Here is a 19,426-nt window from a genome sequence, read left to right as displayed (position 1 = left end):
TACATATATAATATATATATATAATAGGCCTAAAGTATAAGGGAATAGTAACTCTAAATCTCTGATCATTTTATATAGCCATATATTTTCTTAACTTTTCTAAAGTGGACATAAATATATTGTGAACATTAATTGATCATTTTTTTTAGTACCCTGATTTGCTGTATAGTGTACATACAATGCATGTAAACTGCTGCTTTATTATAGCATAAAACCAGCCTACTACTATTTGGTAATCCTTTCAATAAATGTCTTGTAACACAGCATCTTAGTATTTGAAGGACTCATGGTTAAATTTGATTTCTATCCTGAGTAAAATTCTAGAATGGATTATTAAAGGGATCTTGACCAAGTACAAATGAAAACATAGTAGGGCACATGCAAGGTCCCATCCTTGAGTATAAAAAACTATTTATTCAGAAGAGTAGATATAGGGGCACCCGGGTGGCTCAATCAGTTGGCCTTTGGCTCAGGTCATGATCTGGGGGTCCTGGGATCGAGCCCCATGTCGGGTTCCCTGCTCAGTGGAGAGTCTGCTTCTCCCTCTCCTCCCAGCTTGTGTTCTCTCTCGCTATCTCTGACTCTCTCTCTCTCAAATAAATAAAATCTTAAAAAAAAAAAAAGAATAGTAGATACAGAATTTAGCATTTGCCAGAATTTGGTGTTGCTCAAGAAGTTTATGTGAGAGAAATGAGGATTGTAAAATTATTTGAAAGTGTGTCATAAGAGGAAAAGAGAATGTTTCTCCTGAAGATGAGAAAACTCAGGTTGCATATAAGAGGGATATTTGTTTTTGTGCCCCCCGCAGAACCAGGTTGAAAAGTGCTACAGGAAGGTAGACTTCAGCTGAGGGGAGTTACTTTTGGAGGTAGAGTTCGTTTTCATAGGATGCTAATAGTTGTCTCACTTTCTCATTTTTATGTTTTTTTTTTTTTTTTCTATTTTCTCTACAATAGCCTCCCTCCACCCTCCCTCATCTTCTTTCTCACTTCTCTCCCTTTCTCCTTTATTTCCTTCTTTTTTAAATGAAAAATGTTAACGTACAAGCCCCGAGGGAATACCCATCATCCAGCTTTAACAGCCATCAGTGTACGGACAATCTTGTTTCATCTTTACTTATTACCACCTGCTGATGCCCCACCCCAGCAAGTTAATTTAAAGCAAACTAAACATTATATAATTTCATATATAAATACTTCAGTATAGGGGCGCCTGGGTGGTTCAGTTGGTTGAGCGTCCAACTCTTGATTTTGGCTCAGGTCATGATCCCAGGGTCCTGGGATTAAGCCCTGTGTGGGGCTCTGCATTCATTGCAGAGTCTGCTTGTCCCTCTCCCTCTGCTCCTCCCCCCACTCTTGCATGCTCTGTCTCTAAAATAAATAAATAAAATCTTAAATAAATAAATAAAATAAATACCTCAGTATATATTCTAAATAAGAACTATTTTTAGATTTATTTATTTTTAGATTAAGAGAGAGCCAGCAAGAGCTAGCACACGGTGGGGAGGGACAGAGGGAGAGAGGGAGAGAGAAACTTAAGCCCTACAGGGGGCTTGATCTCACCACCTTGAGACACGAACTGAGTGGAAACCAAGAGTTGGTTGCTTAACCGGCTGCACCACCCAGGCACCCCAAGAACTTTTAAAAAAACTAAACATAACCATAATACCATTGCATATCTAAAGAAAAAAATAATAGTAATTCCTTGATATTGTCAAATATCCTGTCAGTGTTTATATTTCCCCAATTATTTCATAATGGTCTTTTTTTAAAGGTTGCTTTATTTTTATTTATTTATTTATTTATTTATTTATTTATTTATTTATAGAGAGGGAGGGAGAGAGAGAGAGAAAGGTGGGGCAGAGGGTGAGGGAGAGAAAATCTTAAACACGCTCCATGCCCGGTGTAGAACCCGGCATGGGGCTCGATCTCACAACCCTGAGCCTATGACCTATGGCAAAATTGAGAGTTGGTGGCACCCCATAATGGTCTTTTTATAGTTAGTTTATTTGAATTAGGATCCAAACAAATTTTACATTTTTTAATTAAATTTTTATTCTTTTTTTAAGGATTTATTTATTTATTTTAGAAAGCGTGTATGTGTGAGTGGGGGAAAGGGCAGAGGGAGAGAATATTTAAGCCGACTTCCCACTGAGCCGGATCCCGCCTTGGGGCTCCCTCTCACCACCCATGAGATCATGATCTGAACTGAAACCAAGAGTCCGATGCTTAACCGACTGAGCCACCCAGACACCACTAAGTTTTTTAATTTTAATTTCAGTAGTTAACATACAGTCTTATATTAGTTTCAGGTGTACAATATAGCGATTCAGCAATTCTCTACATACTCAGTGTTCATTATGATAAGTGTACTCTTTAATCCCCTTCACCTATTTCATATTTACATATTTTGTATGTAAAATGTAATATTTTTCATGTTAATTATTTACTTTGTCTTTTAATCATAAGTTTCCTTTTTACTTTTTTACCCCCATTTATCGGAGAAATTGATTCATGTGTCCCACTTTATCAATTTTGCTAGTTGCTGCTCTGTATGTTGTTTTCCTGTAAATCAGAATTCAGATCCAGATATTGACCAGATTCAGATTCATTTTGTTTTTAGCAAGAATAGTCATTCATGGTATATATATTTCCTGTGTATCACAGAACTACTCTGGTGGTTTCTCTTTTTGTGGTGTTGAGATTGACCATGGTTTAAGTATCCTGAGAAAGGGTGCTTGAGAAGTAAAAGTTTTTGAGACTGTCTGAAAAATACCTTTGATGCTATCCTCATACTTGATAGTTTGAAGGTATAGAATTTTGGTTTAAAAATCTCTTTCAGACTGGTGAAATTATTGCTCCATTATCTCCTCTAATTCCTGGTGTTGCAGTTCAGGAAGTTAACACCACACTTACTTATAGTAGTCTCTTATCTCTGCAACTTTTCCTTTCTCATCCTTCTCCATAGCATTAGAATTTGGGGCATTTAAAAATTTTGCTCACATTTTGAATATTTTTGGCTGTCCTTTACATTTCACATTTTCTTCAAAAACCTGGTGAATCCTAGCCTTTTTGTAGTCAATAGCAATGCCATAAAACTAAAACAAGGTATATGTGCATGTTTTGTCAACTGGTGGGTTTCACTATGAAGTATTTATTATATATTGTAAATTATATACATTATATAATTACTGCAGCATAACAATTTATTATAAACATAGCAGCATGACACAACACCCATTTACTATCACTTAGTTTTTGTAAATAAGATGTCTGGGCACATAGTGTGGCTAGATTCTCTTGCCCAGGGTCTCCTGGGCTGAAATCAAGGTATCCGCTGAGTTGAGTTCTCATCTGTAGGCTGTCAGAAAATCTGCTTTCAGGTTTATTGTTGTTAGTAGCAGAATTCAGTTCCTTGTAGTTATAGGACTGAGTTTCTGATTTCCTATGGACTGTCAGCTGGGGGCTGCTCTTACCTTCTTGAGGTTGCCCACCTTCTTTGGCATGTGGCCTCCTCCATCTTCATGTAAGCACAGTAGAATCCTTCTAATGCTTTAAATCTCTGACTTCCTTTTCTCCAATTAGCCAAGAAATCTCTTAGTTTTTCATAGGCTTATGTGATAAGGTCAGGCCCACCCAAATAATATTCCTGTCTTCAGGTCAACTGTACCATATAATGTAACCTAATCATGGGGATAAAAGCTATCAAATTCCCAGTCCCAAGGATTACATAGAGTGAGTATACCAGAGCTGGGTAAAGTTGGTAACATTTTAGAATTCCTAGTACACAGTGATTGGATAGAGACCCTTTCCTTTCTTTGAGAACTCTCCAAATGTCAGTATCTTTAAATCTTTTCTCTGGGGCTTGTCAACTTCTTGAGAGACACATCTACCAGTTTTTATCCGGTAAATGATAAACCTGGCTACCTGTATTTTGGAGTACAGTGGGGGTTGAGGATCTCACTGTTTATCATGCATATATTCACTTAATCCTTATTTCCCTTTAGTATATCATCTCTTTTTCCTCTTTATCTAATGACTACTAATCCTGGGCCTTTCTGGTTTGGTTTCTGTAGAGAATAATCATCTGGTTGTGCAGTTTGGAAATAGAGTCTTCAAGTGTCTGACTACTTCTCACAGGTGTTCAGCTAGTCTCTCTGTTTTCTGGCCCAAGCCTCACCCCTGTATCTGGTACCTATAATTTCTGAACCCTTTTGGACTGCTCACCTTGTTTCTCTTTGATATCTGTGTTTCTCTTTGTTCTGCTAAGTCAGTTACATCTCCTCTTAACTTTGTCTTCATAAATAGGAATTAAGTTGAGTAAGTTCTAAGAGGAAAAAAAGGGAGAAAATAATAATCTTAAAATCTGAAATCTAGGTAATCTTTTAATGCACTGTTTCTCTTCTATCGTTTATACAGCCTATAATGTCTTATTAGGACATTTTTGGTTGCAAGTTACATGGTTCTGTTGTTCAGTTGATTTGATGTTAGAATTGGGAAAGAATAATCTGATCATCACGTATCTTTTCTGTTTTCGATCTTCATTGATCAATACATAATAACTGGTTAAGACTAGTAAAAAAGGATCATCATAATCCAGAGTAGCTAGAATAAATTAATTTTCAATCACTATTTATTCATTTGAAGGATTACCATGTATATCTTAGGTTACTTCCTAATTATCTTTACTAGAATAGTTAGCTTTACTTATGAAGACATGAAAAGTTCATAAAAATTTAATATGGAATATTTTGTTTTTGATGCTCTTTCTTTTTAAGGTAGTGATTACTTTTTACTAATCCAGATATATCTTCTTACCTAGTTCTGTTGCTGTCATTGGCAAATAGTTGTTATATGGTTGATCTGAATTGGCTAAAAAATTGGAGCTCATTCTCTCATGTGCAAATGCATCTGTGATCTTGGTTTCCATAGTGTTAGGATACTTAACTAACCACAGGTATCTTATTGAATAAATACTGCTATAGCAGATTCAGACTGTGGTTGGTTTTTAATATTAGTGACACAAATTATATAGTAGGATCAGTTTTATCAGACCGAGACTGTCTTTATTCTTTGCACATCTTGATTATAACCGATACCAACTTTGACTGCTCTGAACATTTGTTATATCTAAAACCATAAAGCCTTTCTGTCAGATTTATTTTTGGTTCCAAAAGATACAGTATTTGATATCTTGGATTTTTCCAGAAAGAAAACCAAACAAGTATAAACTTTTGTAAACTTTAAACACAAACTTATATGATGTTATTAAGCCCTTCTACTGTAAAAAGAAATCTGCACAGGTATGTTTATTATTACCATTTGAGTGGGGTTTTTTTTGATTGATGTCTTAGGTAAGTAGTTTGTTTTAAAACCTGTGATAATACTTCTTAAACTTTAATGTGCATCTGAATTGCTTGGGAATCTTTTTTTAAAAATGCAGGTTTTGGGTCAGAAAATCTAGGGGCCTGAGATTCTGCAGTTTTTTTTTTTTTTTTTTTTTAAGATTTTATTTGAGAGAGAGAGAGAGAGATTGCATGTGTGCACAGGAACAGAGGGAGGAGCAAGGTGGGGTGGGGAAAGAATCTCAAGCAGACTCCACTCAAGAGCAGATCTCACACGGAGCCCTGACATGGGGGCCCCAGCATGGGCTTGAGGACTTGACCTTATGACGCTGAGATCATGACCTGAGCCAAAACCAAGAGTCGGATGCTTAACCGACTGAGCCACCCAGGCGCCCCCAAGATTCTGCAGTTCTAACAAGCTCACAAATGATAGCAGTGTTTGTTCTCCATGTACCACTTATTGAGTAGCAGGGATCTATAATATGCATTATAACATTAGGTGTTTATCTTCAAGTTGGAGCAGAGGTTTTTAATCCTGGCTATGCATTAGAATCTTCTTAGTGCTTTAAAAATATTTAGATGCCTAGGCCCCACCTCCTACTTACTGAATTACATCCTTAGATGTAGGAGAGCTTATCATCTATATTTTTGAGAAGCTCCACTGATGGGCAGCACCACGGAGTTAGAATAATAAAAGTTAGAGAGAAGTGTTTTGTAGTGATAATCCAGAAAAGCAGTAAGATATATTTCATGCAGATAGTTATTAACCAGTTCTACTTTTGAATTTTTATTCTTTTGCTGTTCTGAATGTTTTTTAGATATGATATTGAGTATATGTAATAAGTTATAGACATAATTTGAAATAAATAGGTACTCATGTTATCTTTTATATGGCCTGTAATGTCTTATTAGGCCATTTTTGGTTACAAGTGGTAGTAGGCCACCTTAAACAGTCTTAAACAAAAGTGGGCATCTACCAAAAATAATGGGGATTGTTCTGGCTTCTGGCACTATTGATTTCAGTGAGTCAAAAATGACTTTTATCTGAACTGTCTTCTGTTTTTCTGCTCTGCTCTCCTCTATATTGACTTATTTCAGATAGTCTTTCTCTTTGTGATCATGAAAGTGGCCATTAGCTCATGACTCACATCTTAGCAATTCAGTAACCTTTGAACGTAGAAGTTCTTCCAAACCTATGGCAAAAGTCTGACTGGGGACTCCTAGTTGTCCCAGCATAGGCCAGAGACCCATTTCTGGCACCAGAGAGTCATGGGGTCAAGCACTTCTAGACTAGGAATAAGGTTATTAGAGAATTGGAGAACAGTGATTTTCCAAAAGATTCCAGACAGACATTATATATGTGAAGTGTAACATTTAAAGTTTATTTGTTAAGATACATAGAGTTAAGTAACTTGACTTTTGCTTTGTTTCTCCTTTTGGGTATATCCATATTGGTGTGAAAATCATGTAATAGGAATAGGCAAATTATCTACGGCTGATGGTAAAGCCTTTGCAGATCCTGAAGTGCTTCGGAGGTTGACATCGTCTGTTAGTTGTGCGTTGGATGAAGCTGCTGCTGCACTTACCCGTATGAGAGCTGAAAGCACAGCGAATGCAGGGCAGTCGGACAAGTAAGTACATTTTCTCTGTGATGAGTATAAAAACATTTTCTTAAAAATAGCTAATGTCCACAGCCTTTATTTTGTGCTTGGCATGGAGCTAACCACTTTATATGTAATACCTTGTTTTTACTCACAAAAAGCCTTAAGGCAATGGATTTTGTTTCTACTTTCCTTTTATTCTGAAAAGCTCAAGAGAAGTGAATAATTTAATCAAGATCAAATAGCTGACAAGTGGTAGACCTGGGGCACCAGTGACTGCAAGTCTGACTTCTTAGCCAATATGTTATAAAAACCTTTTGCCTCTTTAGATTTTGTTTTCTTTTAATGTTTTGGTGACAAAGAAATAAATGCTTTCTAATTAGTCATGCCATTTTCTAGTTAATATGTATAGTTCTAATCATTTTAAAGAGCAAGGTTTTTATTTATTTGTTCTATGCATATTCAACAAATGTCATAGATCTAGTTCCCATAATTTGAATGTAAGTGAGTCCCAGGTACTTTGTTTTTGTATGCCCCACAATTCCTTTTATATAGTACTTTACAGTTAGTAAGGACTCAGTTTATATTTTGTGACTTTGCTTCTTTAAGTTTTTCTGATGATCTTACACAATAAAAATCATACCATCTCATATAAAAAAAACAATTATGGATAGTATATGAAAAATGGATATAAGCTCCAAGAAAGCAAATGGAAGAGAATTATTAATATAAATTACTTTTTTGCTTCCTCAGAGGCTTGTTTTCCTCTAACTAAAATGAAGCCATTTTATTTATTTTAGCAGTTGCCTTTAAACACTTGAGAAAATGGGAGTATTGTTTTATATATGGGTTTGGAGAATTAAAAAAATAGAATTTAAGGATTATCTTTTATGTAATAGTGTTTTTATGTGACATCTTTAAAGAGTGTGATAGAGGGCACCTGGGTGGCTCAGTCGGTTAAGCATCTGCCTTCGGCTCAGGTCATGGTCCCGGGGTCCTGGGATCGAGTCCTGTGTTGGGCTCCCCGCTCAGTGGGGAGTCTGCTTCTCCCTTTGCCTCACCCCCCACTCGTTCTCAGTCTCGCTCTCATGCTCTCTCAAATAAATAAATAAAATCTTTAAAAATAAATAAAGAGCATGAAAGAAAGGTATAGTATTAACAAGAATATGAATTTCCTCTTCCTCTTGACTCTGTATTCATCTTCATTTGTCTAGATTTTTGTTTTTCTTAATTTACTATTCTCATGGATTGACTTTCCTTCAGTTAACTTCAAGTTCTATTTCTGAATTAATGATCAGTTTTACTACCCTGTGGTATTACTAATATTCTCTTAAATGTGGTGCCTGCTGAGACTGGCAAGAAAGAAAGTTAAAAACACCTTGAAGAGTATATTAAAGCTAGTTCAAGTAGGAAATAGAATAGAAAAATAAAACATTACAGATTCTTTGGCATTGAATATACTAAAAGAATAGTAGAGCATGTTTGTGACAGTCATTTATTCAGCAAAACTTGAGGAATATAGTGGAGTACAGTGATGTTATGTGTTAAATTTTATATTAGTTAAGTGTGGTGCCATGTGCTAGATCTAAGGTACTCTTTGCTCATAAGTTCGGAGTTTGAACTGTTGCTACAGTAGTTCCCGTAAGCTTGTCTTAAAGCTAGCACACACATAAGGAAATTGAATGCAAGTCTAAATGGGATTGTAGAGGGAAAGTATGTGTGTGCCTCAGGAAGAGAAAAAGAGTAAGAGCCCACTTGAAAGAGAGAAAAGGTATGTTCTTATAAGGACATGTCTTACGGGAAAGATTTGTCTTACATTTGTTTAAAGGTAATAGAGAACACTGGGTCTAAGGACTGTCGGTGTCCTAAAAAATGGGAAATTATGAGACAAGCATACTAGGTGCTATTCAAGACTTTGACTTTGGTAAGGGGATAATACAATTAACCAGTAAGTATAATATATAACATGACACACAATGATAAGAACTATGGGGAAAAATTGAATGGGGAAGTGCTAGAGCAGTGTTTGGGGTTGGAGATCACAGTGCGTTTTTCAGAGAGTAGTCAGGGAAATCCTCACTTAAAAGATGGTTTTTTAGTAAAGACCTGAAATTGGTAAGGGTGTGAGCTGTGTCTGACAGAGAAGCTGTCTTGGCAGAGGGACGGTGAATACATATATCTTGGAGTTGGAGCTTAATTAGCATTTTTTATGAAAAGCAGGAAAGCCAGTGAATGTGGCAAGAGTAAGAGTGAGAATAGTAGGGGATGAAATCAGAGAGGTAAAAACTAGGACTGTGGGACCCTACCACTGGAAAGATCTCATAAGTACTATGGCTTTTAGTGTAAGTGAGTTTAGAGGCCAAATGGAAGATTCTGGGCAGAGGAGTGACATGATCTGCTTTCCTTTAAATAAGATCTCTCTGGTTGCCTTGTTGAAAAGAGTCTGAAGGAAAACAAAGGTAACAGCAGGAAGACTGTTCAGGAGACTTTGCCATAATCTGGGCTAAACATGATGTTCTTGAATCTGGGTGGTAGTAATAATAGAGGTATAGAAAAGAGGTCACCAGGGCGCCTGAGTGGCTCAGTCGTTAAGCATCCCAGGGTCCTGAGATCAAGCCCACATCAGGCTCCCTGCTCTGCGGGAAGCCTGCCTCTCCCTCTCCCTCTCCCCCTGCTTGTGTTCCCTCTCTCACTCTCTCTTTCTCTCTCTCAAGTAAATAAATAAAATCTTTTAAAAAAAAAAAAAAGAAGAGGTTACCCATGGATGCCTTTAGTATCAGAAGTGATGGGACCTTCAAGAGGATGATATAAGAATTGACTTATATTTGAAATGAAGTGAATATTAATAGCACTGGATTTAGTGTTTTTCTTAGGATGGATTTTATCCAAGAGTAGAGAGAATCTTTAGAAATGTCCATAGTTGGAATTATATGGGGATGTTTATAGGGCAAACACTTTACTCTCAGTCTAATTTTCTGTTGCTTCACTTTCTCCACCTTCCTTTTGCTTGAATTTAGCCTTTGCCTTGCCTGGATATTTTTCAGGCTTCACCAAAATATGATGCACAAGTAAATACTTGAAAAAAAAATCTCCTTATCAGTTATTCATATTTTAATCAAAATTACATGCTCACAACTTTCCTGTCTGATTTCCCTTTAGTTGATTGAAGGACTCAGGTAGACCTTTGTAATTAGTACAAGTTTTACCCATTTTATTAAATACATTTTTATTAACTTTTATATAAATTTTCTCACGACTGAACAAAGGGAAATAAAATTATTACCTGTATTGTGTTCATGTGATTTTCCATAAATTTTATGTTTTAGAATTTTGGTTTTTTTCCCCAGGGATAGTAAACTGGACTTTATCCTTCTGTTGCATAGCTGTAATCATCTTATAATGTTGGTAATTCTCATTGAGTGACTTTTATATATAGATTTTAAAATGAATTCAGTTCAATGAACTGAATCATTTTCAGTTTTCTTTTTGTTATGGATCATATTGAAATAATCATTCTTGTTTAGTACTGCTGTTCAGAATTACCTCAAAAGCCAGTACACTGTGTAATTTTTCATATTTTTATATCCTGATATTATAATGTTCTTCCCCAATAGCCGCAGTTTGGCAGAAGCCTGTTCAGAAGGAGATGTAAATGCTGTGCGAAAGTTACTTATTGAAGGGCGAAGTGTAAATGAGCACACTGAGGAAGGGGAGAGCCTCCTTTGTTTAGCTTGTTCTGCTGGATATTATGAGCTTGCACAGGTTTGTATTATAAAAATAATGACATGGGTTGTTTTTGTTTTTGTTTTTTAATCTGGCCTACTTATTAGGGAAATAATAAAACTCAACCATTAGGCTCATTTCAACACATAGTTTTGTTAGATACACTTTGTGGTTGTTGGCTCTTTTACTTTAAATGACTAGGTAGGTGGTAACGTAAATATGTTCCACATCTTTTGATGAATATATCATTTTCTAATACCATTTAAACTTTTTCTTTCATAAGGTTTTGTTGGCAATGCATGCAAATGTGGAAGATAGGGGAATCAAAGGTGACATCACACCTTTAATGGCTGCTGCTAATGGAGGACATGTCAAAATTGTGAAGTTGCTGCTAGCTCATAAAGCCGACGTCAATGCACAGTCTTCAACAGGTTATTCTTTTTCAGTTTTGTTAAATATGAACACCCTTTGCTAATAATTATTTCACATGAAAATCATCACTAGTAAAGCTCTTGTAGTTCTCTAATTATAAATGCTACATGTTTGCATAAGGCTATGCATTAGGTTTAAAGTAAAGAATATATTTTGAATAAAATTTTTCCTCTTTGGTGTATGAGGATGATTACTTGGCCTTTTAAAGTTCGTTTAGATTAAATTAAATGCTGGCCCAGTTAGAAGGACTACACTCTTGGAAATGGGCTACAGTTCTCCAACCAGATTTCCCATGTCTCAGGGCAGAAGGGAAGGGAAGATAGGGAGAACAAGAAGGCTGTGGAACAAAAGGCAGGTCTGTCATTGTCTACTGATACTAAATTGTGGCCTACAGAAAAAGAATATTATGAAAACATTGTGTCCCACACGGGACATGACTTTAGTTTAAACTTTATTTTTTTTCAAACTTGGCATAGATGGATTTATATGAAAATTCTAAAATTATACGAAAATATATTTTGTGTGTCTTCTCCATGTAAGATTTTTAAATTTGTTAAGTATTTTATTTATTTTATTTTAAGGGTTTTATTTATTTGAGAGAGACAGAGGAGCAGGGGGAGGGGCTGAGGGAGAAGCAAACTCCCCGCTGAGCAGGGCCCAATGTGGGCTGGATCCCGGGACTCCCCAGGATCACGACCTGAGCTGAAGGCAGACGCTTAACCAACTGAGCCACCCAGATGCCCCAAATTTGTTAAATATTTTAAGTAATTAGGATCTTACAGGTTCTGGTTTGAAGGGGTTTTAGAAATCTTTACTTTACCCAGAATGTTAACATTTTTTCCTTGTAACATGGGAGATTTTTATCATCAAGAAAGAATGTTTTTGAAATACTTTAGCTTTGATCATTTAGCTGGTGTTTGAAGTTATAGTGAAAACAAATATGTGTGATTAAAGGGACAGTCTGAGATGTCGCTACATACGATGAATAATTACAATCACAAAAAAATCTTGTGAAACTTTTCTCTAATTAAGGTTAGAATGAACATAACTTTTTTCTCATATGAAAAGTTAAAGTTTTAGAATTGCTCAGTTCTTTTTTAACTCTACAGTCATGGCAAGCCTATCTATTTTCTACATGTATTTGACCCTGATACTAAATGGAGAGAACTGGGAGTTGATTTCAGTAAGATAAAAGGCAACGGGAAAGGAATTGTATATATTATCTAAATTTATTAAGATTATAGTCTCTCCGTCTGCCTTCGGCTCAGGTCATGATCCCACCATCCTGGGATTAAGAGTCCTGCATTGCATTGGGCTCCTTGAGCTCCCTGCTCAGTGTGGAGCCTGCTTCTCCCTCTCCCTCTGCCTGCCACTCCCACTGCTTGTGCTCTCTCTTTCTCTCTGACAAATAAAATCTTAAAAAAAATTATAGTCTCCCATTTCAGTTTTCTTCTTGTTGCTAAATGAGGCTCTTTTTATTTTGGTATTTTATGTTAATATCTTTTTGTTTTTCCTGAATGGGAAGAAATCAGAGAGGGAGACAAACTGTGAGAGACTCTGGACTCCAGGAGCCAAACTGAGGGTTACAGAAGGGAGGGTGGGTGGGGGAATGGGTTACCCAGGTGATGGGTATTAGGAAGGGCACGTGCGGTAATGAGCACTGGGTGTTATACACAACTAATGAATTGTTGAACACTACATCAAAAGCTAATGATGTACTATATGCTGGCTAATTGAACATGATAAAAAATATCTTTTTGTTTTTCTTTATTAAAATAGGCAATACAGCACTTACATATGCTTGTGCTGGAGGCTATGTAGATGTTGTAAAGGTGCTCTTGGAATCCGGTGCTAGTATTGAGGACCATAATGAAAATGGTCATACTCCTCTTATGGAAGCTGGAAGTGCTGGACATGTGGAAGTAGCCAGATTGCTGCTAGAAAATGGGGCTGGCATTAATACGCATTCCAATGAATTTAAAGAGAGTGCCCTTACATTAGCTTGTTACAAAGGTACGGTATAAAACATTTTTTTAAAACAAAGTTTTTAAACACATGATATGACTGTTATTTGATACAGTTTTTAAATTAAAAAATAAAGAGGTGGTAATAGAATATAGTATGTATTTAACTTAAAGAAATGTGTTTAAAGTGTTTCAGAGTTTAATATGTAAACTTTTAAAATATAGACTTAATATTATAAATATATTGTCAATGAAAAATGACTGTTAAATGATTCAGTTGTTTTATCAGAAATGGTTAATTTTAATTATGCACTATACTTTTTCATGGTTTTTGTGTCAGAATATTTTGCGTGGTTCTCACAAAAGAATCCTGTTGACTCCAGAAGTATTCATCCTGTAAGTTTAAAAGTAAATACAATAAAAGTAGCTAGGATGATCTATTAATAAGAAGGTGCTTAAGCTATTTCATGTGACACTAAGAAGGAGAAAAATTGAGATGAGATTTGAGAAGTGAAAAGTGGTGTGAGGGGAGTTTGAATTCTAAAGAACAATGTTAGAGTATCATCAACACATTTAATAAAGTTGGAAGAGCTGGTTGAAATTGAGTAAAACACCTACCTTATACATACGTAACTGTACAAAAGGGATATATGATATTTTAAATGATGTCAATCAACCTGAAAATACTGGTAATACTGAAAAATACCATCCTTTGAGAGGGCAAGACAATTGTCTGGAAAGTTGCTCAGTCTTTAGCTAGTTAATGCTCTAGATTCTAGATTCTAAAAAGATAGCCAAAGAGCCACATACTTCTCAGACTACCTTTTGACAGGTAAATGGCTATAAACCAAGGAACTTTTTTAAAAGGCAAATTTTATGTCTGCATAGCCATTCAGTTCAGTGTTTCATACCATCTGCAGCTGTGTCATGTTTGTATCATAGAATAAGTGATAAATTATTGACCTTGAGGCATCAAGAAAAAATTCTAATAAGACAAGATACAAAATTTAAGGGGGCACTCAGTCTCAATGGCTGAATCACTTCCCCCACCAAGCTTGTGAGGGAATACCTCCTTAAATTATATACCTAAGGCTTTGATTGCCGCACCCTAGTTGTGGCCCTAGTGTTGTTTTGTTTTATTCTGTTTCAGAGTGACCAAAGTTGTGTGAGGTCCCCTGGAATAATTTCCTTTAAAAACATGGTTAAAATACATAAATGACTAAAATTTAAGTTAAATGTGAAAATATGCTCTATCTAAAGTGCTTTCGGTTGTCTGGTGTTAACAGAGTCTCAGATTAAGGAAGTTTAGGAAACACAGCTGAGGTCCCTTACTTCCCCAGTTCTGTTTGGTAATTAGCAGAGGCTTATCTTCATCGGGAGGAGAGGAATTAAAGCCTTGGGACAGCCTTTCCAGGGCAGGCTGATTGATTGGGTGGCTCTCTCCCCTTTTCACAAATACTTTTGAACCTGGAACTGGCTGTATTTTACTACTGGGTCCCAGCTGGCCAGAAGAGCTTTGAGATGGGGCTACATATAACTACTCTTCCCTCTCTCCTTTGCTTGTAGCCCCACCCTGCTTTCCAAGGGGCGTCTGAGGTTGGGGCTTGCAGGCTTTAATTAGAAGCTGGATATAGAACTGAGCTGGTGGAGAACATCTCTACTACTTACAAGGATCCATGGACCCTCTCCCTTTCCTCTATTTCGGGTGAGGTCTTCTAGGACATAGATTGACAAGGAGGAGATGGGGAAGGGCTAGAACTCAGGCTGAGACTGTACGTTGATGTGGATCTTTGGGAAGGGAAAAGGACTGAGAGGAAAGGGAGATAGGTAGTTAGCAAAAACAAGATACAGCAGATGTTACAGTTACATACTGAAGTTAGTTTTAGTTGTTTATGATTTTACCGTCCACTCCTTCCCCTTAGTCCTAATTGAGAATTGATTGCAACTCCTTCCAAATAAAGTTGGAAAAAAAATTAGTCATTTTTCTGTTTCTTGCATAGTGTCTGAAATCCTTTTTAAAAAATACCTTGTCTTTTTAACTACTCATAAGGTGTCTTTATTTGAACTGAAGCATATGGTTTATTTGAAACTACATAAATATAAATATGAGTGTGTGTATGTATGTATATGTATATGTTTATATCTAAATAGGTGAATAAGTATAAACTAAATGATGTGGTTTCAAAAAAATATATATATATATATGCAGTTCCCAACTTATAAACAGATTGTTCTTAAAAAGTTTATGAGTTAGTATGGTGATTAACATAATAATAAAATTTTTAAAAAAGTTTATGAGTTAGTAATTGAAACTTAAAACACATTTCCTCCTAGAAATAACTTCAATTATTATTATCCCAAGCTACTAATTCACGGAAGCTAATTTGTTCTGTAGCATAAATAAATATAGCATGCCCTGGCTTTTAAAAGGTTGTAGAGGGGATATTCTGGGTTTTGGATTTTAATAGCATCTTTGCTCACCTGCAGCAAGGATTGTAGTATTGGCAACAGAGTAAGGAGTAGAACAAGTATCACTTGTATAATTTATGTGTGACAGTTGAGGGTGGCTTGCAGCTGACTTTAGTATTATGCTTATAAATTTATTACTCTAAGTTAAATATAAATTTTCAAAGTATTATAAATTTTTCTTATATTTTTTAGAATAATAAAATATTTTAAAGTAATCTTGCACATTTTTGGTTTAGGACACCTAGAGATGGTGCGATTTCTTTTGGAAGCAGGCGCAGATCAAGAGCATAAAACGGATGAAATGCACACTGCTCTAATGGAGGCTTGCATGGTAAGACTGGTGAAATACATACATGAAATATGTCTATATATAATTCATAGAGACAGTGTTATTGTATGATGAGCACCTTTTCCTTGAGTTGAAAGATTTGTTTATCACAGATTTATTGTAGAGCAGAACCTCAGCTGTCTGAATTATCAGTAGCGTTCAGAGCCAGTTGGGCAGCGTTAACTTCTTTCTATTAAAGGTGCTTTCTGGAGCTTTACAGCACTGCTTTTATTTTCTTAGTCTCATATAACTGTGTTGGTATTACACAGTTGGCACAAAAAGCAACCATTTAAAAAGTTGATCAAGGCTATTAAGAAGAATATATTCCACAAAGTATGCACATAATACTAAGCAGAGTATGTTCATCAAACTGATAATTTAAATTTGAATGAAAAATGAAAATTTTGAAATTAGAGTGTTATTTGTGTAACATAATTCCCCCCTCTGTGTATGGTCTTTTCTGAGCCCTTAATTCCTTTTTTAAGAACTTTCTTTTTAGGGTTTATACTTAGGAACAGGTAATAATAGTACTCTTAAACTTCTGTATCTTAGTCTGTGATTTGTGGCACAGAAATGGATGAGAATAACATTATAGGCTGATGTATGAGAAAAACATGCCAAAGATAGAAAAAGGCCCCAAATGAATTTTTCATATCTCAATGAAAGGATGTTAAATTTTAATTAATTTTTAAAAATATCAGGTAGTTAATTAAGACTTGAATTATCTTTGTTTTCTTTATTGCCATGCCAGTGTTTGCTTTAGTAAATTATCCTTTGAAGAAACATGAGTTTTCTTTGAAGGTCTTAAGTTCTTATCTGTTAAAATTAGGGTAATATCCTTCTCTTAGGTTGTTGTGATCATTAAATAATATAATGTATTTAAAACACATCAATAATATCTCCATGGTAAGGAAATTAAAACATCCTTGTGACCCCCAGTAGAGAACTATGTAGATTAAGAAATAAAAATGGAGCATTCTGTAGACCTAATCTGCATGTACTGGAAGTGTTATAAGTAGAGGAAAGATATTGGTAGTGGCCAGACATTTTGAAGCTTGCTAAGGGATTGGGATTTTAAGCTGGATTTTAAAGGAAATGTAGGAGTTAACAATGGAGGGAGAAAATTTGGAGCCAAAGAAACACAAAGTAACCATTGTAATAGGGTATTAAAGTTGTGCAATATGGCAAGTACAGAACTAAAAATGGGTGTGACATGTTCAAAAGAAGATGAAATGTCTGTGAGGTAATATTTAGAAGGAAAAATTACATCAAAGGCAAAAAAGAAAAGAGAGCCTTGGAGTTGCCTATAGTTAGGAAAGCTGTGGGAAAGGGAGACCAACAAAGGAGACAGAAGATAGTAAGAGAGATTCATTTTTCTTTTAATTTTCACTGGCATTTGAATGTTGAATAACAAAAGGAAGTACCGTGTATAAATTGTGTGCACTTTCCCCTAACACATCATCTGCGATTCTCTGCCTTCTCCAAAAAGTATTGCATTTTTCTTTTTCTACCTAATCAAAAGTTTGCTTCTTCTTAAGGTCTCTACAAAAATCCTATTTTCCCTTTCTCATCTTTATCCATGTAGCATTTAAGTATATACCACGAGGTGCTGTTGTTTCATAGTAGTCTTTTGTTGCATGTACTTAATGTCTCTTTTTCCCCAAAGGTTAATAAGCCTCTTGATTGAAGGAAGGTATTATTTTTCTATAAGTTTCATAGCCTCGATCGCTGTTTCATGGTCTGTACCACAGAAATATAGATGGTCTTACTTAATACTTGCTTTCTCAACTGTTAAATGTAGATTAATTCTTATTTGAATGGAGATCAGTAAACCTTCACTGTATAGTAATCGAGAAGTGTTCATATTTTTAATGATTTTTTTAATGGTGCTGATTTAATTTTTTTAATTGCATTGTAATTAGGATGGCCATGTTGAAGTAGCTAGGTTACTTCTTGACAGTGGTGCCCAAGTGAACATGCCTGCTGATTCATTTGAGTCACCATTGACTTTGGCTGCGTGTGGTGGGCATGTGGAACTTGCGGCTTTACTCATTGAAAGAGGAGCTAGCCTGGAAGAGGTCAATGATGAAGGTTATACACCACTGATGGAAGCAGCTCGTGAAGGACATGAAGAAATGGTGGCGTTACTTCTAGGCCAAGGTAACCGTACCAGCAAAAACACTAAAGCACAAATATTTAAAATGTAAGACTACAGTATTATAAAATTGGGTTTCTGTGTTTCATCTTTCTAGTAGATTTGTAACGAGATGTTGTCACAAAAATGAATGAGAAAGCATTTGCTTTGAAAATAGCTCCATACTGTGCTAAACAAAACCAAATAGACTTCTTTAATATAGAACTTTCAGGCATCATGTGCTTTGTGAGTAAAAACAGAACTGGGGATGAGGTAGGGTTGTAGATTATGTAGGGGCATATAAGAGATTGAACATTTCTCAATGTATTGAGAGAATTGCTGTTGGGGCTGAACACCTATTAATAAATACTTAATATATCTAGTGTTTCATGAAACAGTGTGGGGAATCCTACCATAAGGACTAATTTGATGAGAATGCAAGGATGCATTTATAAGAAGCTGTCAAGGAGTCAGCATATAGTGGACTTTATGTTTGGGAAAAGTGACAGTTATTTTACATTATTAAGATACCTTTAGTTTAGAAGTAACCTCCCATCTCTCTATATATTTGTAGCCAAGTTTTATATCTCTTTTAGTAGTAAAGTTTTTGTTTGGACAAATTTAAGAGGAGTGGCACGTTTTTAAAAAACCATATTGGCTAGAACTTTAAAAGCAGAGGTTTTGTAGCACACTTCTTACATTTGAATCACAGCTGTAATGCTTGCCAATTTTGTAACTTCAGGCAAGTTCCTAACCTTCTGTGCCTTATGTAAGGTTGTTGTGACGTTTATATATATTATATATAAAGCTTTTTGAATGTTGTTTGTCATATAGTGCCTATTAAGTGTTAGCTATGGTGATGGTGGTAGTAGTGATAATAATGTGGCCTTGGGCAAGTTAATGAACTTCAATTTCCTTAGCTGTAAAATGGAGCTGATATAGAACTTGTAAAATGCTTTCAAATATTACCTGGCAAATAGTAATAGTGTATTAAATGTTAGCTGTCATCGTCATCATCATCATCATTAATTTTGAATCTTTATAAAAAGGGAATGTAGTTTACTTTTCTAAGTCCTTTTATCACCTGGTTTGTACCTTCTGGCTGAATAAGTCTTACTGCAGCTGTGTGCATCAAATATGGACTCAGGGTGTATTTTTAATAATTTTATTTTTTTTTAAAGATTTTATTTATTTATTTGACAGAGAGATAGTGAGAGCAGGAACACAAGCAAGGGGGAGTGGGAGAGGGATAAGCAGGCTTCCTGCTGAGCAGGGAGCCTCATGCGGGGTTTGATCCCAGGACCTTGGGATCATGACCTGAGCCGAAGGCAGATGCTTAACGACTAAGCCACCCAGGCGCCCCAATAATTTCCTTTATTTGTAATGGCCTCTCAGAGTAGGGGACAAGCACTTTATTATTTAGTAAAATAA

The 19,426-nt window shown here is 35.7% G+C and overlaps 1 protein-coding gene across 6 annotated transcripts in view; it reads left to right on the top strand.

Annotated features, from left to right (window-relative positions):
• ANKRD17 (ankyrin repeat domain 17) overlaps nucleotides 1-19,426 on the top strand; it is a 158,680-nt gene that overhangs the window by 76,832 nt on the left and 62,422 nt on the right. For all 6 annotated transcript variants that reach the window (XM_027597690.2, XM_027597687.2, XM_027597685.2 and 3 more), the window contains exons 3-8: nucleotides 6,819-6,975; nucleotides 10,560-10,707; nucleotides 10,952-11,099; nucleotides 12,880-13,113; nucleotides 15,770-15,864; nucleotides 17,784-18,021. In XM_027597690.2, coding sequence (XP_027453491.2) covers nucleotides 6,819-6,975; nucleotides 10,560-10,707; nucleotides 10,952-11,099; nucleotides 12,880-13,113; nucleotides 15,770-15,864; nucleotides 17,784-18,021 — 1,020 coding nt within the window. The remainder of the gene's footprint in view (nucleotides 1-6,818; nucleotides 6,976-10,559; nucleotides 10,708-10,951; nucleotides 11,100-12,879; nucleotides 13,114-15,769; nucleotides 15,865-17,783; nucleotides 18,022-19,426) is intronic.

Source organism: Zalophus californianus, chromosome 2 (genome assembly GCF_009762305.2).
Source record: "Zalophus californianus isolate mZalCal1 chromosome 2, mZalCal1.pri.v2, whole genome shotgun sequence".
Lineage (NCBI taxonomy): Eukaryota > Metazoa > Chordata > Mammalia > Carnivora > Otariidae > Zalophus > Zalophus californianus.
The sequence above is the reverse complement of the archived record's forward strand: the minus strand, read 5'-3'. Positions and strand labels throughout refer to the sequence as shown.